The 21,930-nt window shown below is 48.3% G+C and overlaps 1 protein-coding gene across 2 annotated transcripts in view; it reads right to left on the reverse strand.

Moving 5' to 3' along the window:
• DRC10 (dynein regulatory complex subunit 10) overlaps positions 1-18,657 on the reverse strand; it is a 22,792-nt gene extending 4,135 nt beyond the window's left edge. The window contains exons 1-2 of one of the 2 annotated variants that reach the window (XM_077748044.1): positions 18,555-18,657; positions 1,903-2,724 (exon numbers count right to left, since the gene is read on the reverse strand). In XM_077748044.1, the coding sequence (XP_077604170.1) occupies positions 1,903-2,631 (729 nt within the window). In that variant the 5' untranslated portion in view covers positions 2,632-2,724; positions 18,555-18,657. The remainder of the gene's footprint in view (positions 1-1,902; positions 2,725-18,554) is intronic. The other variant, XM_077748043.1, reaches the window with a different exon arrangement.
• Positions 18,658-21,930: the final 3,273 nt, after the last annotated feature.

Here is a 21,930-nt window from a genome sequence, read left to right on the forward strand (position 1 = left end):
GGGGGGGGGCTTGAAGCCAGTTCTGTCTGATCCAGACCCCGCGTGCCTGGCCACCCCCTCTGTCTCCTGGCCTGAGTGATGGGCAAGCTGGGGTGAGGCTTCCAGAGAGGTCTGGGACGGTGGCACGGGATGGGCGGGCTCCGTTGGCAGACACTAGGAGTGTTTCAGGAGAGCATGAGGCACACATACTGCGGGGATCGCCACCCGCTAATGCTTGTGGGACACAACTGCCCTCAGATGGTTCTAGAACAGGAATCAGGGGTGGAGGGTGGGGCTGTTTTGTAAATAAGCCCCGAGGCTGGAGCCCTCGAGTCTCCCTGGGGGCCCATCAGTGCTGGGGCTGGGACCAGCCAGCAGGGGCCCACGGGGTCATGTTCCGGAGCCGGGGACACCGTCAGCAGTCAGAGCGTCTCTTGACCCCGTGGCTGCCCAAGTGTGTCACCCCCTCATTTCACACTGAGATCCGAGTGGCATGATGAAATTTGTCGACTTGACCCCAGATCTGTCCAACTCGGAAGCCCGAGCTGTTTCCACCACCCGAATGGGACTCACAAAGCCACTGGGGGCCCCTCTCCCTGTCCCTCACGGGCACCCCTCTAACCTGTGTGTGAGCTCCCCTGACCAAGCGCCCCGGGCCAAAAGGGACACGGCCCCCGTCCCCTTATGGGGCGCCAGACCCAAATCAAGTCACCGAATAATCACACAAACAGTCAGCAACAAACTCTGCCTTCAAGGACAAGTTCGGTGAGAACTTGAGGAGGGGGCGGCAGGGCGGCAAACAGCTTCCGAGGGCCTCGCGCTCCGTGGATCGCAGGGGGCTGGCAGTGGAAGCGTCTCTGGCAGCCCTGGCCGGCTGCCCCGCGGGATCCCTTCTCCCCAGAAAGGCTGTGAAGCAGAATTTTCCCTGGAAACACGGCCCCAGGAACAGACCCCCTTTCCCAGCGTCGCCAGCCACTGGGGTGGCTAAGAGCTGTTACCATCGGCTACGTCCAAATTGCATCCCTAAAGGGCCAGGGTCAAGGCCCTCTTCCCCTTTCTTCCTCCTGTTGGCTGGACCGGTGGTGACATGATGGGGTCTTCTGGGTGCATGGCTAGAAGCCCCGTGTGTTGGGGGGGAGGGGTGCGGCCAGACAGAAGGAGCCCGGAGCCCTGACAATTCCCCCAGGCAAGCTTCAGCTTTTCCACTGGAAACAAACCCATTTCCATCTGGACTGAGCACTGCCATTTGGGGCCTCTCTGCGTTGGCGGCCAAACCTGTAGTCACGTACCACCTCACGGGGACTCTGTAAGGCTTCAGCGAGCTAATGTGTGCCCATCATAATACATAGGTGTGCGTCCAAAACGGTTATTCCGTTGGGATCATGTGATCACTCCCCCTTCTTAAAAGTTCTTCCAGAGCTTCCACCGTCCCACCTGCCCCTCGCTCTCAGAATGGAGGTCACAGTCTTTGATCAGGCCCCAGAGGCACTACGCGATCTTCCGGCAAAGCCTAAAGTACTTACCTGTAGAGGGATTGCCCGTTGCTGGCCTGGCACACCCCTCCCTTCCTCCCTCGCCTGGTTCACTCCCTTTCATCCTTCAGGCGTCGCCTTTGATGTCTGTGACCCTTTGAGTCTCTTGTAACACTGTCTTATAGCACCTTCTGCTTCCCCTTCATTGTACTTCTCAAAACCACAGCTCAGGCCTTTAAGACCTGCTTTCTAAACAGAAGCAGGTCTCAAAGACCTACTTCCCACAAACGGCACGAGGCAGGGACAGTGTGGACTATTTACGAGACCCGCTAGTAAGTGCTCCTAACAATATGTGTAGGGTGAGCGAACGACAGACAGCAGGTACTTAAATCCCTGAGGAAAAGCCCCGACCCGCCGGCAGGGTGGGCTCCTCCCGTGGACGGACCGCTACCTCCGCATCCCTGTCCTTCATGTTCGCTGCCAGTTCGTTCTCGAGAGTGTTGAGCATGTCTTGGTTCCTCCTGTTCTGTCTCCCGATGTCCTGTATGAACTGACTCTTCTCTCTGGCTTCCATCGGGCTGGTGAGGAGCTTCTCGAACAGGAAACCCCGCAGTTCCACCAGGCAGTCGATAAAACGCTGGGCTTCCACGCTTCTGCCCAGTGTGCGCGCCTCCAGGAGCTTTGGCGCCTGCGGGTCGTTGAGCAAGAGTCTCAGGGCGTCCTTGGTGGAGTCTCTGACCTGCTGCATAAGTGGCATTAGGTGGGATTTCCGCAGCTGCACGGAGAGAAGGCGGTCTCGGAACCACCCCTCCTCCTCAGACGCCTCCTCCTCCTGCAGCCGCCTCTCTTTATCTTGCAGGTAAGCCACACTGTCCAGGAGGCTGTGACACAGGTCCGCGTGCCCTCTCAGCGCCCTCAAGGTGTCCCCCCCCAGAGCGCCCTCCAGAGCCTGGAGACTGGAAGCCATGTGCGAGAGCAGGGTCACCAGCTCCACCTTGTGGATGGTGTCGTCCAGGACGGACATGACTCTCTTGGTCTCGATGGTGGTGAGCTTGGACTTCAGGGGGACCAGGGGCTTGAGCGGCGAGGCTGGCGTTTTGGACAGCTCTGCCGTCAGCCTCATCCTGTTGATGTCAGGGCCCTGGTAGAGAGGGGCCACGGCGAGAACGTCGAGAGCCATTTTCTGAGCCGCGTCCCTTGCCTCTGTGTGCCTCGGGAGGTGGAGACGTTGCTGGATGAGGCGGGTCTCCTGCTGCCACGTTCTCCGGCCACCCTGCAGAGGACAGAGGAAGCGGTTAGTGGCCTTGTGCCGCTGTGGCCACGGTGGCCTCAGACTAACGTCCAGAGCCCGTCCCGGCTGCCCTGGAGCTCTGACACAGAACCTCTCACCGAAAGCAGTTTCTAGCTTTGCGACAGCATCGGACGCAAGGGAGGGAGGACCCGGGGGGAGGTGGGTCTCAGCCACAGGCGTCGGGCAGGGCACACCCGGGAGTGTGTGAAGGGCTTAACCAGGTAGGACATTAAGTATCCGCTAAAAGGGAGTTGTCCAGCCGTTGACATTAATGAGCATTTAATCGCAACAGACATCATTTCGGGTGACTTAACATGAATGAATAAAAGTCAGTGCTATTGGATTTTTTTTTTAAGCACCTAAATATAGAAAGCCAAGCTACACGGGTGATGGAAAGAGTTGAGAGGCGAGCCAGGGAAGGGGAGGCCACCCAGCCATTGTCACTGGCAGGAGGCCACCAAGAAGGAGGTGGTCGTTGAAACTAATTTGACAATAAACTATTTGTAAAAAAAAAAAAAAGAAGGAGGTGGTCGTGAGCTTGAGGACAAGGGTCCCCCAGGGGAAGCTGGAACCACACCCATTTCCTGTGCAGGAAGAGCTATAGCGCCCCCCAGGGCCTGTGGCTACCACTGGAAATGCAGCCCAGAGGAGAGAGGAGGAAATATTATGGTTTCTTCTTCCTCCCACGCACTGGGGTTTAAGTACGGATTTTAAAAGTCCGGGTGGTCGTGAACAATGACTTTGAAACGCAGTTTCTCAAACAGGCTTCGCTAAATGCAATGTCGCATCCTGGATTGGATCCTGGAAGGGGAAATGGACGTTAGTAGGAAAGCGTAAAACCCAAACTAAGGCGATGGCGTCGTTAACAGCACACTGTACAATGTTAATTTCTTGGTTTTGATGGACCGACACATCGGGGTTCTTTAAGATGGTAACCTCGGGAGAGCTGGATGAAGGGCATTCGGGAATCCTGAACTACCTTTGCAACTTCTCCCTAAATCTACAATCATTACAAAATAAAAAGTTAGTAAGACTTTCTGAGAAATGTATGGCAGCGATCAGAAATCGATCATTGATGTTGTCTACACAGCAGGATGGCTGAGTACTAGCTTTATAGTAGCCCCACTTGGGTTTAGACCCTTGCTGGGGGGACCCTGGGCTAGTTGTCCAATCCCGCTAAGCCTGGGCTTCCTCAGCCATAAAACAGAGATCCTAAGATTTGGTGGAAGTTGCCGGCACAGGACCTGCACATTGTAAGTGCTCAATAAATAATGACTAGCACTATGAGCCCAGGGAACCCAGATCCCAGGTCCAGGACTGTGGCGATTTCCTGGTCTGCATGTCGGGGCTTGGCTGGAGATCCAGATGTACCAAATGACCTGCCTCCTGCCCAGGATTGGCTGGGCTCCCCAACATACCAGGTCTACGAGGGACCCCACCGTGTCCCCAGCCCTTACCCGCTCCTTCTTTATCCCTCATCCTGACGACTGGCAATTCTGTCACCCTAGTTGCTCTAGCCGGAAACCTGAGCTCCCCCTCACTCTTCCCCCCCATCCCAGTCTGCCANATCATCTCTCACTTGGATAATTAACGAATGTCTTAACTGGTCTGCTTACGCCTGTTCCTGCTGCCTGCAGTAAGGGTCATCTATCTGGGTATTTATTGAGCCCCTGGGGCTATAAAAGAGATGCAGAGTTTATTACCTAGTTTGGAATATGAAACATGTACACGTGAAAGTTCAACAACTATAGGAGGAAGGGTATAAAGCTGTAATCACAGAATAGGTTGAGATCATGACCAGCCTTCAACAGTAGAGTGGGGATTTTGGAGTTTATCTTGTAGGAAATTGGGATCCATTTTGATTTTAGGAAACAGGTAACAGGAGAAAATCAGGTTTTTGAGAAAGATCAGTCATAATCGATGATTTACAGGGAAAGGGGAGGTGGCAGGCAGATAGCTTGGGATATTATAAACCTTGACCTCAGGGCCTTTGCACATGCTATTTTTTCCTTCTTGAAACATTCTTTTCCCTCCTTATTACTAAGTTAATTTTACTCAGATCTCAGTTCAGGTGTCACTTCTTCAGAGAAGACTTTCCTGGGCTTCCAGACTGGGTCAAATTCTTGTAGTTGATTTTGATAAAGCCATGCCTGCCTCTTTGTGGCAGCCACCATGCCCATCCCAACCTCCTTCCTTCTTGCTTGCCTATAATATAGTGGCTGGAAATATTTAATGCTCAACTTCTCTTTACTGTTAAGAGTGTCTATAGACACTGTTAGAGCCAATAAAATACAAAAGATTTCTAGGGGCTTCTGGGAAAACTTACACCTTCCCGATACAAAAGAAAGACATTGTTGGCTTCAACTCTGTTCCTTGAACTTGAGCTTTAATGCTGAAGCAGTGTCAGCCACTTTGTGAATGAGAAGGAAACTGCAGGAATGCTCTTCCTGATGTCATCGAGCCACTGGACTCCATCATCTCTTATTCAGACGATGGTGATAACCTTTTCACTGGCAACCCGGCTTCTGCCCATGCGCTCCACAGTCTCCTCTGATCACGGGAGCCAGAGGGAGCCTTTTAAAACGTCAGATCCTTGAGGTGCCTGGGTGGCTCAGTCGGTTGAGTGTCTGACTTCGGCTCAGGTCATGATCTCGTGGTCAGTGAGTTCAAGCCCCACGTGGGGCTCTGCTGACAGCTCAGAGCCCAGAGACTGCTTGGGATTCTGTCTCCCTCTCTCTCTCTCTGCCCCTCTCCTGCTCATGCTCTGTTCTGTCTCTCAAAAATCAATAAATGTTAATAAATAAGCAAATAAATAAATAAAATGTTGGATCCTTTTATTCCTCTGCTCAAAATCCATTGGTAGCTTGACTTTTTTTTTTAAGTTTGTTTTATTTATTTTGAGAGAGAGAGAGAGGCAGAGAGAGGGAATCCCAAGCAGACTCCACACTGTCAGTGCAGAGCCCGATGCGGGGCTCGAACTCACGAACTGTGAGATGGTGACCTGAGCTGAAATCAAGAGTCAGATGCTCAGCCAACTGAGCGAGCCAGGTGCCCCAGACCATCAGTGGTTTGAAATCAGCCATGGTGGGAGTATTTACACCGCAGAAATTGGCAAATACTACAGATCAGCGCCCCCTTCCCACCAAACTGGCTGTTGGACAGTTATCAGCACATCCCACGACAGAGAGCTTCCCATCTCCCTTGGGATAAAAGCCTGAGTCCTTACAGGGACCTAGAAGCCCCTACGTAATCTGGCCGCTGCTATCACTCGCTCTTCTGCACTCAGACTGACCCCTTTGCTGTTCCCTGAACACGTCAAATGTGCTCCAACCTCTGACAGGGCCTTTGCACTTGCTGTCTGCACACCACTACCCCTACCTCCCGCCAAGCCCCAGGTCTGGAACGTTCCTCTAAATATCTGCCAAGCTTGTCCTCACACTTCCTTCTCTGCCCAAGTCTCGGGGTAGTAGTGAGTGCTCTCCGGATTTCCTTCCTAAAATATAAACCCTCTCCTCCTCCCTGCCCTCCCTTTCCCCTTACCCTTTTCCCTTTTCTCTTGGCTAGGTTCTTACCATCTGACATCTGTATATGGGCCCATTTGTTTATTGTCTGTCTGTCCCCCTCCCCTAAAAAGCGAGCTCCAGTGAAGGTAGGGGCTTTGTCTACTTTGATCATCGTTACATACCCAGCACTGGAAAAGAAAAAACACCTCAACGTCATCTTGGGGTGAGGGCTGGGCCCCCCAGCGACAGGCTCCCTGTGCCCTTCTCCTTGTCATAGGCTGTGGATGCGAGAAGCATTTTGAAGAAGGACTCATCAGGGCTTGATGAGTGAGACCATTTTGCGTTTGGGGCACTGGGAGAGAAAGATGGGGCCCTTTGGAGGGACTAGAAAAATTGGGGGGAAGGAGGTATAGAAGGGAGGACGAAGAGCTTGTTTTTTGTTTGTTTTTGAGAGAAAGAGTGTGCTTAGCCACGGTCGGTGTCTGTTGCTTGCAATCAAGGAAGCCTAGCTGAGCACACTCTGGGCATCTGACAGCACATGATCCCAGGGGGCCTTGGGGATGGAGACATCAACGCAAAGGGACAAGTTGCTGACGCTTGAAGCGCCAAGAGATACTCAGTTCCCCAAACCAGAGTAAACAGACAGAAGGGCGGGAATCAGAGGAACATCTCGAGTGAGTGAGCGTAAGAAAGACAGCCGGATCGGATGCGGAGGCTGCTTGGGTCCTCAGCCCGGCAAAACAGGTCCCAAAGTCCAAAGCCTCTGGGAGCTGACCTCGAGGCACCTTCCCTTGCATCTCTTTGTTTCCCGCCGTGTCAATTTCGTGGTGAATCCCCTTCAGGCTTTTCCTGAAGATAATGTTTCAGGGAAAGCCAGGGAACTTCCTCAGCCCCTCTGAAGGTCCTGCCCTGGCCCCAGGACGAACGTGAATAAAAGGTTTCATGAAGCACTGCCCCCCATTGTCCCCCAAAGCTCTCAGGCATAAATCAAAATGCCTGATCTCTTCAGAGACGCAAGGTTCTATGAAACGTTTCCAATTTGCTTTCAGCCAAATTACCTCTTTTACTTTAAAGGGCAAACTTGTTTTCTTTGATTATGATGACGCCCATCAGTGTCTGACAGCTCATTTGGGTGAACACGGAGAAGCCGGTGGAACGAGAATCGGGGGAAATGCATCTAACTCTGATGACAAAAATCACTGGAGAATCTCTGCCTTGAATCCTAATATGATCATTTCATGTCCTTTTTAATGCCACCAACCTTAATATTTAAATCATTTCCAACTTAAGCCTCTCCTTTTAAAATTCCTGCCCTGAGAGTGCAGCAAGATTGTTAATGGACGGGGAACTTTAATTGGACCTTCCCTTTATTTGTCATTAATTCTGGTGATGAACTTTATAAATGGAAATATATCTTTATCATGCAAATTATACCTCGTCTTCATTCAAATGGGCTTGTTGGATATTTTATTACTTTTCACTCTCAGAACATTTTGAAAAAAGAAAAAAAAAGGGTTTGAGTGAAATTATATTTTTTCCCCTTGGGGAGAAAAGGCGAAGAAAACCCAATCCTTGCAACTACCGCACACATCCAACAATGGTACGTGGAGTCAGAGGGGGTTAAACGAAACTGGGGGGGGGGTGTGTGTCTCATTTTGAAGAATGCGATTTTCCTTGTAGCTAACTCTTGAGAACTAGGTCCATACCAAACGCTGTGCTTAAATACCTTGTGTGAATTAACTCCTTCATTCCTTACGACAGCCTTATGCTTTTATTAGCTCTACCCACAGACAAGGAAAGGGATGCAGAGGGAGGTTAGATGTTTCCATGAGTTTATAGCTACTGAGCAACCACGCTGGGGTCTCAGCCCACACAACCTTTCTGGAGAGTCCTTCCCCCCCCGCCAGGACTCCAACTGTCTGGTCTTAGCATTTTCCGATCACCTTTTATAGTGGATCAAGCACAGTGATTCTTTGCTGGTCCAGTTTCAATGGATCCTGTCAAGCAGAGACCCAGTGGACAGACGTGTTCCAGATTCAGTGCCTAGAGCATTCAGCCTACTTTGCAGCTACAACTACGAACGCTCATATTTGTCATTATGTGGATATTGTATGCATCCCACCAGCAGTGTTCTTGGGGGGTCCCACTCCCGCGGGTACACCCGGGATTAGACACAGTTTGCAACAATAGAGCTGTTACCCCATCTCTCTCTCCTCGCTCGCTCACAAGAGCTTGTCAGAATGCAAATGAGTGAGCGGCTGAGCTTTGAATTTCAGGGTGAGCTTTGAATCATCTCTCATTGACTTTTATGTGTTCGAGTCAATCATTTACATACTTTGGAGCTTATTATAAACTAATTACCGAGACGCACATCATAAATGATCATGACACAGGATTGCGGAGAGCCGTGGAGGACGGAGAGCGAGGGTTCTGGGTCAGGAAAGGAGCCTCCCTGAGGGTTAGTTCTAGTTCGGGTTTGTCCAAATCTCTCTCACTGACATGCCACCTTTGTGATTTCTGCCAAGTCTGTAGGCCAACGTGTACTGTTACCCACTCAACATTTTTTCCTTAAGCATAAAGTACTTTCATTAAAAAGGAAGTTTCATAACTAGAAAATCTGCCTTGCTTTGCTTATCTAAAAGACAATAATGGCTACATCCTGATATCATTTCACTCTAGCTGGGTGCTATCATTCAGGGGACGATGAGCCCAGGTGTCCGTTGTTAAAAAGCATGATTAGCAAGTGGCAGGGAGATGTTATAGGCATACTAACAAAAAGAGAGAAGAGATAAATTACAAATGTCAAGGAGGAAAGAGAGGCCATCACGGCTGATCCCATGGATGTAAAAATGATAATAAAGGACTATAATGAACTCCGCTATGGCCATAAATTTGATAACCTAGATGAAATGGACCAATTCCTTGACGATACAATCACCAAAACTCTCACGAGGAGGAATAGGTAATCTCGGTGGGCCTTAATATAGTAAAGAAATTGATCAATAATTAATAACTTTCCCAAACAGAAAACTCCTAGATGATTTCACTGGTGGATTCTACCAAACATTTGAGGAAGAAATTGTATCAGTTCTCTAACATTTCTTCCAGAAAATAGAAGCAGAAGTAGTATTTCCTAACAGGTTCTATGAAGCTAGCCTTATCCCAATGCCAAAACAGACCAATACCCTCTAATAAAGGAAAGCCACAGACCACGAGGTCTCACAAACATAGATGCAAAAATCCTTGACAAAATATTCACAAATTGAATCCAACAAAGTATAAAAGGAATTCTATCCCACAAGCAAGTGGGCTTTCTCCCATGCCTACAAGGCCCATTCAACATTCAAAAATCAATTAATGTGGCCCATCACATCAACAAAAAGGGAAACCATATCACATCAATAGATGCAAAAAAGCATTTGACAAAATCCCACACCGTTCATCAAACAATTATAATAAACTTCTCAGCAAATAAGGACTATCATGAAATTACCTCCACTTGATAAAGAACATCTACAAAAGCCCTACAGCTAGCCTCACACTTAATTGTGAGAAACTAGAAGTTTATTCCCTAAGGTTAGGAACAAGGCAAGAATATCCCCTCTTACCCTTCCTGTTTAACATCATATTGGACTAGCTAATGCTATAAGACAAGAAAAGGAATACAAATTGGGAAGGAAGAAATAAAACCATCTTTATTTGCAACGACATGATTATTTATGTAGAAAATCCCAAAGATACACACGTCTGGAATTACACAATTAGAGCTAAGTTGCTGGATATAAGGCTAATATACAAAAGACTTATTAACGCCAAACTCAGAGTTTCTCACTGATGTAGTTAGAATTAAGATAGACCTGTGAAGGGGTTTCAGCATAGGCTGCTCACCATGAGAATCAGTATAAATAGTGTTAGTGCTACGTGTGTACATCTCTACCAGAAACAGAAACCACCAAACCAACAAAACGAACTAAACATCCTCTCTTAGTATGAGCCTACGGTTTAATATCCGTAGTAAATGTATTTCTAGACAACTAAATATTTCCTCAGTGGCTCGTAGCTTTGACTGAGATTTTTTTTGCCTTCCTAGCTGCGTTCTTGGTACTTCCCATGACTAGACAAAAGAGGCTGCCTGCAGTTTAGATGGGAGAGGGCTAAGAAGGAATGGTTTAGGGTGGGAAATATGGTTGCAGGCAGAGGTGGCAAAGAGAAGTTTTCACCAGACATGAAGCTCGTGGCGTTTGTTTTTATTTTCTACGCTAGTGGAACATTGGCAGTTCTAACACTATTTCAGATTGGATAAAACCATGTGTGGGTTTCACAATTGGCGTAGCTGATTTCATGTACTTAAAAAACTTTTTTTTTTAATGTGTATCTTTGAGAGACAGAGAGTGAGCAGGGGAGGGGCAGAGAGAGAGGGAGACAGGCTCCAGGCTCTGAGATGTCAGCACAGAGCCCGATGCGGGGCTGGAACTCACAGACGGCGAGTTCACAACCTGAACCGAAGTCGGATGCTTCACCGACTGAGCCACCAGGTGCCCCTGATTTCATGTACTTTTGACAGCTCTGTCATATTTCTGAGACCCACCCACCCCAGGCCATTAGGACCTAACACTCCCTGCTTCAACTCAAAGAAGTCTTCGATGGCTAAGGGATTCCTGGCCACTTAGTTCTGATTTCACCACCTACTTGCTGGGTTAATAGGCAGAGGTTTTGCCTTTAAATCAGTGAGAATTTTCCTTTTGGTCTCAGGAGATCTCACTGGCCTGGGAAGCATGCAAAAAGCTTTCTTCAGAACTCTGGATGCTTTATCTGAGCCTTCTCCATCTAGAGCAGAGAGCATGAGGGGCTGGAAAGGAGTAGAGAATCCATGATGGAGACTGACGCCCCAAGCGGAGATCACACTGTGCACACTCAACAAATCACTGGGGAATAAATAAAGAGATAGCAAAGCCAGTCCATTTCCTTGCAAGGAGATACTGGCATAATATGATAATGTTATTTCACAAAATATGTTATGTCCTGAATCAGAATCAGAAAATAGTATCATATTTGAATAATGAAAACTGTGGGTCAGCATTTGGCCTATTGGTTTTCCATCCCTGTACTCAGGGCTCAGAGTTTTGTTTTTTTGTTTTTGTTTTTTTTTAGAGAGAGAGACAGCATGAGCAGGAGAGGGTCAGAGAGAGGGAGATACAGACTCCGAAACAGGCTCCAGGCTCCAAGCTGGCAGTCAGCACAGAGCCCGACGCAGGGCTCGAACCCACGAACCGCGAGATCATGACCTAAGCGAAAGTCGGACACTTAACCGACTAAGCCACCCAGGTGCCCCAGGGCTCAGAGTTTTAAAATAAAAAGATTTACATCCAATTTGTTTTTTCTTTTTCATAATTTTTTTTTTCTATCACCGCTTTTGAAATATTACCCGATCCTCTCGTCCTTTCAGAGAACCTTGGTTTGCAAAAGATTCTCAGGCTGGGGCTGTTAGTAGTGAACGCTGGAGGTTTTAACAGATAACAGACGAATCTCATCTGCGATGTGACTTTACGGCTGCGGGCTCTTTGCCCGGTGCTTTGGAGACAGAGGACACGGAGTGGTGACAGAGGCTAGGAGGCAATGTGCTCCTGGGGACAGATTTCTAAACTGTTGCTTTTAATGAACACTCTCTACTGGACACTGGCCATAGCTATAGCCCTGGGCAAGTTCACTTGATCTTCTGGGCCCCTCATCTCCTCTTCTCTGAAGTAGAAAAGAAAAACATGAGCCTACCACACAGTGATTAAGTTTGTGGGTTCTAGGGTCAGGCAAATTGGAGTTCCATCTCTGCTGTGTGGCTTTAGGCAAGTCGGTCAAATTCTCTAAGCTTTGGCCTCCTCATCTGTAAAATGGGGACAGTAAGGGAGCCCAAACTCATCAGAGCTCTTGTGAGTATGACATGAAATCCTGGCTCAATAATGGTTAGCTTGGGCGCCTGGGTGGCTCAATCGGTTAAGTGTCTGACTTCGGCTCAGGTCAGGATCTCACGGTTCGTGGGTTCGAGCCCTGCATCAGGCTCTGTGCTGACAGCTCAGAGCCTGGAGCCTGCTTCCAGTTCTGTGTGTGTGTGTGTGTGTGTGTGTGTGTGTGTGTGTGTGCCCCTCCCCTGCTTGTTTACCCTCTCTTTGTTTCTCAAAAATAAACATTAAAAAAAAATAATGTTTAGATTGTATTACTTCTATTATGACACCAAACATAATATAACCTAGTATTTTTTAAATGTTTATCTATTTTTTGAGAGAGAGAACATGAGCAGGGGAAGGGCAGAGAGAGAGGGAGACACAGAATCCGAAGCAGGCTCCAGGCTCTGAGCTGGCAGTCAGCACAGAGCCCAACGCGGGGCTCAAACCCACGAACCGTGAGATCACGACCTGAGCCGAAGTCAGACACTTAGCCGACTGAGCCACCCAGGCGGCCCTATAATTTAGTATTAACATTTGAATACTTTATTAGAAGATGTATTTTTCCTCACTATATACATTTTTTTTTTTTTTTGCAGCAGGTTGTATCCAGTGCCCAAAAGGGAACCACTTTTGACTCTTTTTTACTATTTAAAAATGTTTTAAATGTTTGTTTGTTTATTTTAAGAGAGAGAGAGAACACAAGCAGCAGAGGGGCAGAGAAAGAGAATCCCAAGCAGGCGCCACGTTGCCAGCACAGAGCTCGATGTGGGGCTTGAACTCTCGAAATGGGAGATCAGGGCCTATGCCTAAACCAACAGTTGGTTGCTTAACTGATTGAACCACCCAGACACCCCTACTCTTTGTTTTTAATTTGACTGGTTTCTACATTATTTTCATTTTTCTGCTGGTGAAGAAGGAGGACTGGAGTCCCTTTTCCAGTCTCCTCCTCCTTACAAATGAATTCATCGTGGCTCTTAATTCCTCCTTTGGTTACAGCGTAGCTTTAGAAGTGTTTATTTCTGGTTATAGCCAACTGTGGGTAGTATCGCTGGGGTTGTTTGAGACAGAAGGAAGAATTTCCTAGTGGTGCATTTAGATTCTTCTAAAATAAACTTCCTCCACTTAAGAAAATATTTAAATCATAATCTTATCAAATGTGAAACGCTGGCTTTTCCTCATTGCTTCATTATGTGGAAGAAGCATCTTTTTTAAACCCAGGATTACAACCCCTTGGTGAGTGGTGAAATCAATTCGCCAGTTGGGATGGGCGTTAAAAATAAATGAAATAGGGGTGCCTGGGTGGCTCAGTCGGTTGGGCGTCCTATTTCGGCTCAGGTCATGATCTCACGGTTCATGGGTTCGAGCCCCGCGTTGGGCTCTGTGCTGACAGCTAGCTCAGAACTTGGAGCCTGTTTCAGATTCTGCATCTCCCTCTCTCTCTGATCCTCTCCTGCTCATGCTGTCTCTCTCTCTTTCTCAGAAATAAATAAAACATTTAAAAAAATAAATAAAATGGAATGGAAAATACTAGAGTGCATCGCATGTAGTTAAGTATTCATGTGTAATTAACATGCATGCGCTGGGCAGAGAAGGAAAATGTGTTTCTTTGGTTTGTGGTTAAAAAAAAAATCTGTGTTCGAAAGCTGCCATGCTAAAGGCATTTGATTGGTTGTAAGATAGAACCTGCTGCTATTATTTGATAGCTAAGGTCAAAGAGACACTTTCGCCTGATTTCAAATGATCTTGATTTGCAATCACATTTCTTTCAGCTCCACTAAGAAGGCCTGAAGGAAAAGGTAGGGGTACGCACGTGTGTGCACATACCATTTGCCTTGTATGGAAATATCAGTCCGGGATAGGGTTTCTTTCTCTCTTTCTTTTTTTTAATGTTTATTTTTGAGAGAGAAAGAGAAAGAGAGAGAGAAAGTGTGAGTGAGGGAGGAGCAGTGAGAGAGACACAGAGAATCTGAGCAGGCTCTGGGCTCTGAGCGGTGAGCACAGAGCCCCGATGTGCGCGGGGCTCCAATCCACGAAGTGAGATCATGACCTGGGCCGAGGTGGGACGCCTAACCGCATAACCGACTGAGCCACCCAGGCGCCCCCAGGACAGGCTTTCTTAAGCTCCACACTATTGACATTTGGGGTCAGGTAATTCTATGTGTTATAGGATGTTTATTTAGGAGCATCCCTAGGCTCTATCCATTTGATGCTAGTAACACATCTTTCCCACCCCGGTTCTGACCAGTCGGAGACAAAATGTCTCTAGACATTGCCAAATATCCCCACAGGGTGAGGGTGGCGGGTCGGAGGATACCCCTGGGGGAGAATCACTTAGACCACAGTGGCCTTGCTCCTGTATAAAACTCCTGGCCTCCCCACCCTAAGTCCAGCACTCCATCCAGGTTCAAAGGAAGGCCGGTCCCTGGCTAGCTCAGCTCTGACAAGCTGACATCCATGCCGTCTAAAGCTGCCATTGGTTACAGAATCAGGATCAGGTTCACAAGCTGAGTGTTAGGAGTCCCAGGCACATGATTCTCCCTGCTGGAGTTCTGGGACTACGTCTGGGCAAGCCCCTTATCTCTCTGGCATCTGGGGACACAATACCTGTCCAAACCACATCAAAGGGCAAGTGGGTGGAGGTGCGCTGATTTACAAGATGGGAAAGCCCTTTTGAGAGTTAAAAGCCCTCTTCAAAGGGGAGTGATAATTATTATATGTTAAAGTATAAATCAGGTGGTGCCTCATTGCTCTGAGTTCTTGTCTCCTAGGGAAAAGGTGTGTGTGTGGGGGGGAGGAATTTAACACTTGACCAGGGAAGACTCATCCTTTTCATTTTTTTCTCTGTAAACGGAGTTGAGAACCCAAGCTAAAACCACGGCATTTACATCTGACCATGTGTGCCTAGAATGTTCCTGAGGGATGCCTTGCTCAGGGCTCGGGCAGTTCTGTCCGGAATGCCCTGCACAGCCTGTCAAGCCTGTCGGCAGGGAGGTTGATGCTGGGACTCTGTCGCCCACTGCTTCCAATCTAAGGCTGTTTGCGGCTTTCTGGGTGGAGGGTGAAGTCTGGGAGAGGAAACTGTGGTGCAGATTCTTGCCTTCTACCAACAACTTGTGTACCTCCAGATGAGGCATGAACAGTGACCTCAGACCTCACCCCTTCGCAAGCTTGCCTTTCCTGCCATTTTCTGTACTTAGCTTTCTGTTGTCTTAGCCTGGTTGTTTGGCTATTATTCTATTTTCACTTCCTCTCGACTACCTTACAGGGGGCCCAGGGAATAAGAAAGTCATCCTAATTTGATTGGCTAGAAAATCCAACCACAGCATCTTCCCTCATTGCTCAAGAGGAGACATGAAAGGCTGGGGGAGGAGTTTTATGCAGGGAGTGAGTGACAAGACCAGATTTACTGCCTGGATAATTGTGGTAAGAGGGTTCGCAGGTGTAACGAGACGAGAGAATCAGGTTTGGAAGGCTGTCACAGTGTCCAGGGAACAGAAGTGGAGGGCCTCAACCAGAGACAAAGCAGTGGAGGGCAGAGTCAATGGGATGAGACGAAGGGCTGGACGTGGGGGCTGGGGGTAGGGGAGGAAGGAAGCAAGGGATGGTTGCCTTATGGATTGTTCCAGAATTTACCCCAAGGGTGAACACTGGAAGACAAGCAGGCGTTGAGGGATCGCCGTGTTTACTGATGGTAGAACTTGCTATCCATTTACCAACTTTGGGGCCTGGAGGGGGCGCCTCTTTCTAATTCACACCAAGGTACTATATATATGTATAGACTAGTAGCCACCGGGGTGGGACATCTATGAAATGTGGTGGAGTGGTTGATATCTGGAGTAGATTTTATTTATTATTATTATTTTTAAAATTATTTCATTTATTTAAATTTATTTTGAGAGAAAGAGAGAGAGAGAGTGAGCACAAGTGGGGTGGGGGGCAGAGAGAAGGGGAGACCAAATCCCAGTCAGGCCTCCCACTGTCAGCGCAGAGCCCGACGTGGGGCTTGAACTCACGAACCGTGAAATCATGACCTGAGCCGAGACCGACAGTTGGATGCTTAACTGATCGTGCCACCCAGGTGCCCCTGGAGTAGATTTTAAGAAAGACCTAGAAAGACACAGAATTGTGAGAGCTGTTAAGTCACAGATGGTGACTCAAGCCATGGCGGGGACAGGGGGCACGCAGAGCAAGAAGGATGAAGCCCCTTCTCATCCTTGATGAGATTCTGTCTCATTGGCTTCAACCCCCCTGGCCAGCCTCTGAGCCCTGCTGCCCTCAGTTTCTGTCTCCAAAGTGTTCAAAGCACCAGGAACTTCACACACGATGTTCCTTTTCCCAGAAACCGATTCCCAACCCCTAGATTAGCTATTTCTCAAACTTCAAGGCTCAGCTCAATGGCTACCTCTCCCTAGACTGGAACAGAAAGTGTAATCTGTAATCTCTGGAAACCCTCTCCACTTGTTCTGCATACATATCACGGGTGTGATTTTTTTTTTTAAAGCTCTATTGAGGTATAATTTACATCCCATAAAACGTTGCCGTTGTAAATGTACTACTCCAGGACTTTTTTTGGTAAATGTTCAAAGTTATTCCGCATCACCACAACATTTCTATCCCTTCCCTAAATTCCCATGAGCTAATTTGCAAACGATTTCTATTCTCACAGTTAACTTTTCTGGATGTATCATACACATGAAATCATATAAATGGAATCATACACTATGTAATCTTTTGTATCTGACTCTGTGCTTAGCACAGGATTTTTTTTTAATTTCAGAGAGAGAGAGAGAGAGTGAGTGGGGGAGAGGGGCAGAGAGAGAGAGAGAGAGAGAGAGAATCTTAAGTAGTTTCCATGCTCAGCACGGAGCCTGACGTGGGACTCAATCCCACGACCCTGGCTTCATGACCTGAGCTGAAATCAAGAGTTGGACGCTCAACGGACTAAGCCACCCAGACGCCCCAGCACATTAGTTTTTAAGCCAGGGTGACTCTGGCCTCCAGGACACATATGACAATATTTGGAGACATATTTGGTTGTCACAACTGGGAGAGGGTGCTACTGGAATGTAGTGGGTAGAGCCTGGGCATAAAGCAAATGGATCCTGCTCCTCACAGAATGGCCCTCTACATAGATAGATAAAATCAACCATCCTGAAATGTCAAGGGTGCCAATGGACCCGAATTCGCCTAATGGCCTTGAGGTTCATCCATGTCGTAGCATGCATCATTATTTCGTTCCACGATTCTTTCTGTCTCTATGAATTTGTCTCTTCTAAGTATCTCGTATAAGTTGCATAGTTGTCCCTTTGTGCTTGGCTTGTATTCATCTAGCATTAGGTCCAACCTTGTAGCATTGATCAGAGTTCCACCCCTCATACAGGCTGAATTCATATGCCTTTGTGTGTATTTTTTAAAAATCCATTTATTGATGGATTTACAAAGCTACAGTTGCTTTTAGAGGAAAGGATTTGTGCCCTCCATGCTCCACCATTCTAGAAATGGGTCTCCACAGGTGTAACTTTACATTTATTTGTATATTACTAGATTCATGACCATCTCCCACATGAGACAAGCTCCATGAGTGAAGGTATGAAGTTTTTTTTTTGTTGTTGTTGTTTGCTCTACCCCAGCGCCCAGTAGTAGGCACTAGGTGAATACTTGTTGAATATATGAATATTTGAGGTACGGAACAAGATGACTCCCTCTGACCCGTGTGAAGCAGAAAGAGTCAAGGACAAATGCGCTTTAGGAACAAAAATGATTGCCACTCTTGACTGAGCACTTACTATGTTGCTCAGCTCCATGCCAGGTTTTTCGTTGCCTCACCTATTTAATCCTTGCCACAAACCCTTTGAATGAAGCATGCACCACGAAATCACATTTTAAGGACAGGAATGGGAGTTAAGTTATGTTGTTAGAGCGACAGGCTAACGATGATATAATCAAAAGGACCTAATCTGAACACACTCAGGTGAGATGCTCATCCTGGAATGCATGGCCATTGGGTGGGATGGCAGGGAACTTATAAAGTACCTCTCATCCCCATCACCTATGTTTGACCTGAAATTAGTTAACCAGGATGTGACTCCACTTGACTAGCATCATCCACGCATTAAGGGTGAGGAAGCGGGGATGTGGAGATGGTGAGCGGAGGGGCAGCGTTGAAGCAAGGACACAGAAGATGCCTCGTAGTCCGGGCAGTGGAGAGGGAGGTCTGGACTGAGGCCGGGGCTGGGGAGCAGGGTTCTGGGGCGGGGTGGGGCGCGAGGGGGGAACAGCATCGCGGTGCGGGCTACTGATTCCTCAGACACCAAAGGATAGCATTCCACATCTCCCGCTCATTCCCGGCCCTTCCCACCGGGCCACTCACCTGCTCCTAGGGCCCTGGTGGCTCAACTCGGTTACCTCTGTTGTACCTGCGTTGCTAGGTTACCCGCCAATTCCCTGAAGGAGGGGACTCGACGTCTGACTGACTTTCTTTTTCACCATTCGATTTCTTGTTTCGCTCAGTCCGCCCCACCTCCTGAGGCCTGGCCAATCAGAAGTAACGCCTCTCTGACCCTCCACCAATGAAAAGACCGCGACTNGGATCCCGCATCAGCAGCGGGCGAGAACTGAGGAAGGACATGACGCTTACCCAATCAGAGCTCATCATGCTCCTGGGCAGCCAATAGGCCGCGGCAAAGGGGGGAACGGGGCGGGGCCGGCAGGGTTGAAGGGACGATAGGCGGCGGAGAGAGCTGGCGCAGCTGCTGTGGCTGCAGCGGCTGGAGGGGGGGGGCCCCCCGGGGGGGTGCNTCGGGTTGCTGGGGCGGCGCGTGTAAGAATCTGAGGGGTGCGAGCGATGGCCTGACGGAGAGGGCAGGGGCCAGGGGTCAGAGGGCATGGAGTAAGGGGGTGCGCTGAACTCTGGGCTGTGGGAGGCGGGCAGGGCGGGCCGGGAGTGACTGTGGGGAAGTCATCGCCGCGCTTTTTCCCCTCCAGCCCAGGCTGGTGCTTGGCGCCCCCTCTCCTCGCTCCCGGTTTCCTGGGGCGACCCCCACGCCGGGGCCCGGACCGGGGCCCGGAGCACGTGGAGCCGGAGCCCGCATTCCTTGTCCCCCCCACCCGACCCCGCCATCTGCTCGGCTCCCTGGCGCCCTCCGGCGCCCCACCCGCAGAGTCTCGTGCCTGAGTCTGGCATGGCCGCTGGCCCGCTTTTCCGGGACCTGTCCCCACGGATGACCCTTCCTGGGTCCTCTCTAGAGGGGCAAGTAAAGCCCGCCGAAGGGGCACTGGGCTAGCACTCGGGAGTCCTGCACTGTGTGACCTTGGGTCAGTCCCTGCTCGCCTCTGGGCCTCACAATTTCCCCTCTCTGCAAAACGATGGGCTGAAATTCAAATTGGGGGCCTGGTTCTTGCCAGGCGGTAGATGGTAATGGTTGAGTGGGGAGGGTCCCCCGAAATTCAGACAGCCTGAAATTGAGCTGTTGAGATCTGGGCTCTTACCACTTCCCTGCTTATAACAGGCAGATTAAGTTATCCCTTCTGAGCCCCAGTTTTCCTCATCTGTGAAATGGGGATATTAGCTAAATAGGATTTCTGAACGGCAGCTCTATTGACATTTGAGCCACATATTTCTATATTGTGGCAGGTCTTGCCTGTGCATTGGAGGATGGATGTTTAGGGGCCTCCCCGGCCTCTACTATCCCCCCTACCCCCTAGTTATGATAATCAAATATGTCTCCGTAAGTTACTGGTGTCCCCTGGGGGCCCAAACTACCCTGGTTGAGATCCACAGAATAAGATACTGCATGCATTGCAAGCAAACAGTTGAGTATGAAACAGTTAAAATAAAAACCTCTAGCCGTTACGATAAGAGTGATAAAAAAAAATTTAGAAACCTCTTCTCGATGAGTTGAGAAGGGTGATAGATTCTCTCAGCAGCAAAGTCAATGGCAAGGAGAGAAAGCAAATGTTGGTAATTGTCAAAGCTGAGTGATGGATACCAGGAAGTTCATTTACATATTCCCTCTGTTTTCGAGTAGGTTAGAAAAACCTGCGGTGAGAAGTCAAACCAGAAAGAAAAGAAATAAAACATGCACTTCTTAAGACGGCTGAACGGTCGGGTCTTATTTGGGATTTCCTCTCTCTTCTCTGCCATTGAGACTTCAAAGCAAAATTCATCCCCAGACTTGGGGGAAACTTAAAAAAGTCGCATAGGAAGTTGGCTGGGTAGAGAGCTACAGGCTTAGCAAATAGAAGGGTGCTCACTTTCACTGCTCGCATAGGAACTTGCCCAGGGTTATTCTGGTGCTGAGTGAAAGAGGCAAATTGCTGGCTTGCTCTTGAGTGGTTTAGTTTGGAGGCAGACCTGATTGGGCCCAGAAGGCCTCAGTTTGAGGAAGGAACCTGCTGCTGTTTTCAAGTTCAAAGGTCTGCTGTCAGATCTGAGTCTGCTTTTGGTCCTACTCAGCGGAAATGGAAATGCACATAAATAGGAACCGTAACAGGCTAATTCTGAGTGTTTTAAATTGGGAGTCCAGGATGAGGGCGCGCACATCTGCTGTGCGCCTCTGGAAGTCATTTAAAAAAATACTCCTCTCCTTCCTCCTAAAACACCTATATCTAGGAGGATAATGCTTATGTAAGAATGATCGGGGCAAGGGCAGGTGATCTGGGACGCTGACACTATGCGATAGGAAGCTACGTGCTGTGTAAACACTGAGGCTCGGTCTGGGAGAAATTGTATGGCAGCAGCTAGGATAACAGGCCCGGAGCCAGGCTATGTGGTTCAAAGTTTGACTCTCTAGCTGTGGGTTCTTGGTCAAGTTACTTAATCTCTCTGAGCCTAAAGTCTCCTGCTCTGTAATAGGAGTTAATAATCCTACTTACAAGGGGCCCCTGGGTGGCTCAGTCGGTTAAGCCTCTTGGTTTCAGCTCAGGACATGATCTCACACTTTGTGAGTTCAAGCCTGCCGTCCGGCTCTGCACTGACAATGGGGAGCCTGCTTGGCATTCTCTCTCCCCTACCCCGCTTGATCTCTCTCTCTCAAAATAAATAAATAGAAATAAAAAAATAATCCTGCTTAGTATTAATGAAGCTTCAATCAGCTTTACTTAACAATTGCTAGAAAAGCCCCTGGCACATAGTAAATGCTCACAGGGTATTAACTACTATAATTTGAATGCTTATTTTTTAAGTCTAAAATCCTCACAAAACACATAAACAAGGGTAAAGAGGGATGGAGGTGGAACATATTAGCCATACTCTCAATCTCCAAACAGAATTATGCTTAAATTGTCAGTATTTGTTCTTACAGAGTTCCCCTCCACATTTTAATGCTATTACTATAATATTCCTTATTGAGATAGAATTCACATACCATAAAAAAATCCATTTTATTTATTTTTTAAAGGTTTTTTTTTTAATTAATGTTTTATTTACTTCTGAGAGAGAGATAACATGAGCAGGGGAGGGTTAGAGAGAGAGGGAGACACAGAATCGGGAGCAGGCTCCAGGCTCTGAGCTGTCAGCACAGAGCCTGACGCGGGGCTCGAACCCACAAACTGAGATCGTGACCTGAGCCGAAGTCGGACGCTTAACTGACTGAGCCACTCAGGCGCCCCAAAAAATCCATTTTAAAGGGTACAATTCAGTAGTTTTTAGTACATTTGCATGGTTGTGCAGCCATTGCCACTGTCTGATTTCAGAATGTTTTCATCAGTAGTGGTTGTATTTTAATAATTGTTTTTCTCTTTTTACC

Source organism: Crocuta crocuta, unplaced genomic scaffold, assembly GCF_008692635.1.
Source record: "Crocuta crocuta isolate KB4526 unplaced genomic scaffold, BGI_CrCroc_1.0 scaffold29, whole genome shotgun sequence".
Classification (NCBI taxonomy): domain Eukaryota; kingdom Metazoa; phylum Chordata; class Mammalia; order Carnivora; family Hyaenidae; genus Crocuta; species Crocuta crocuta.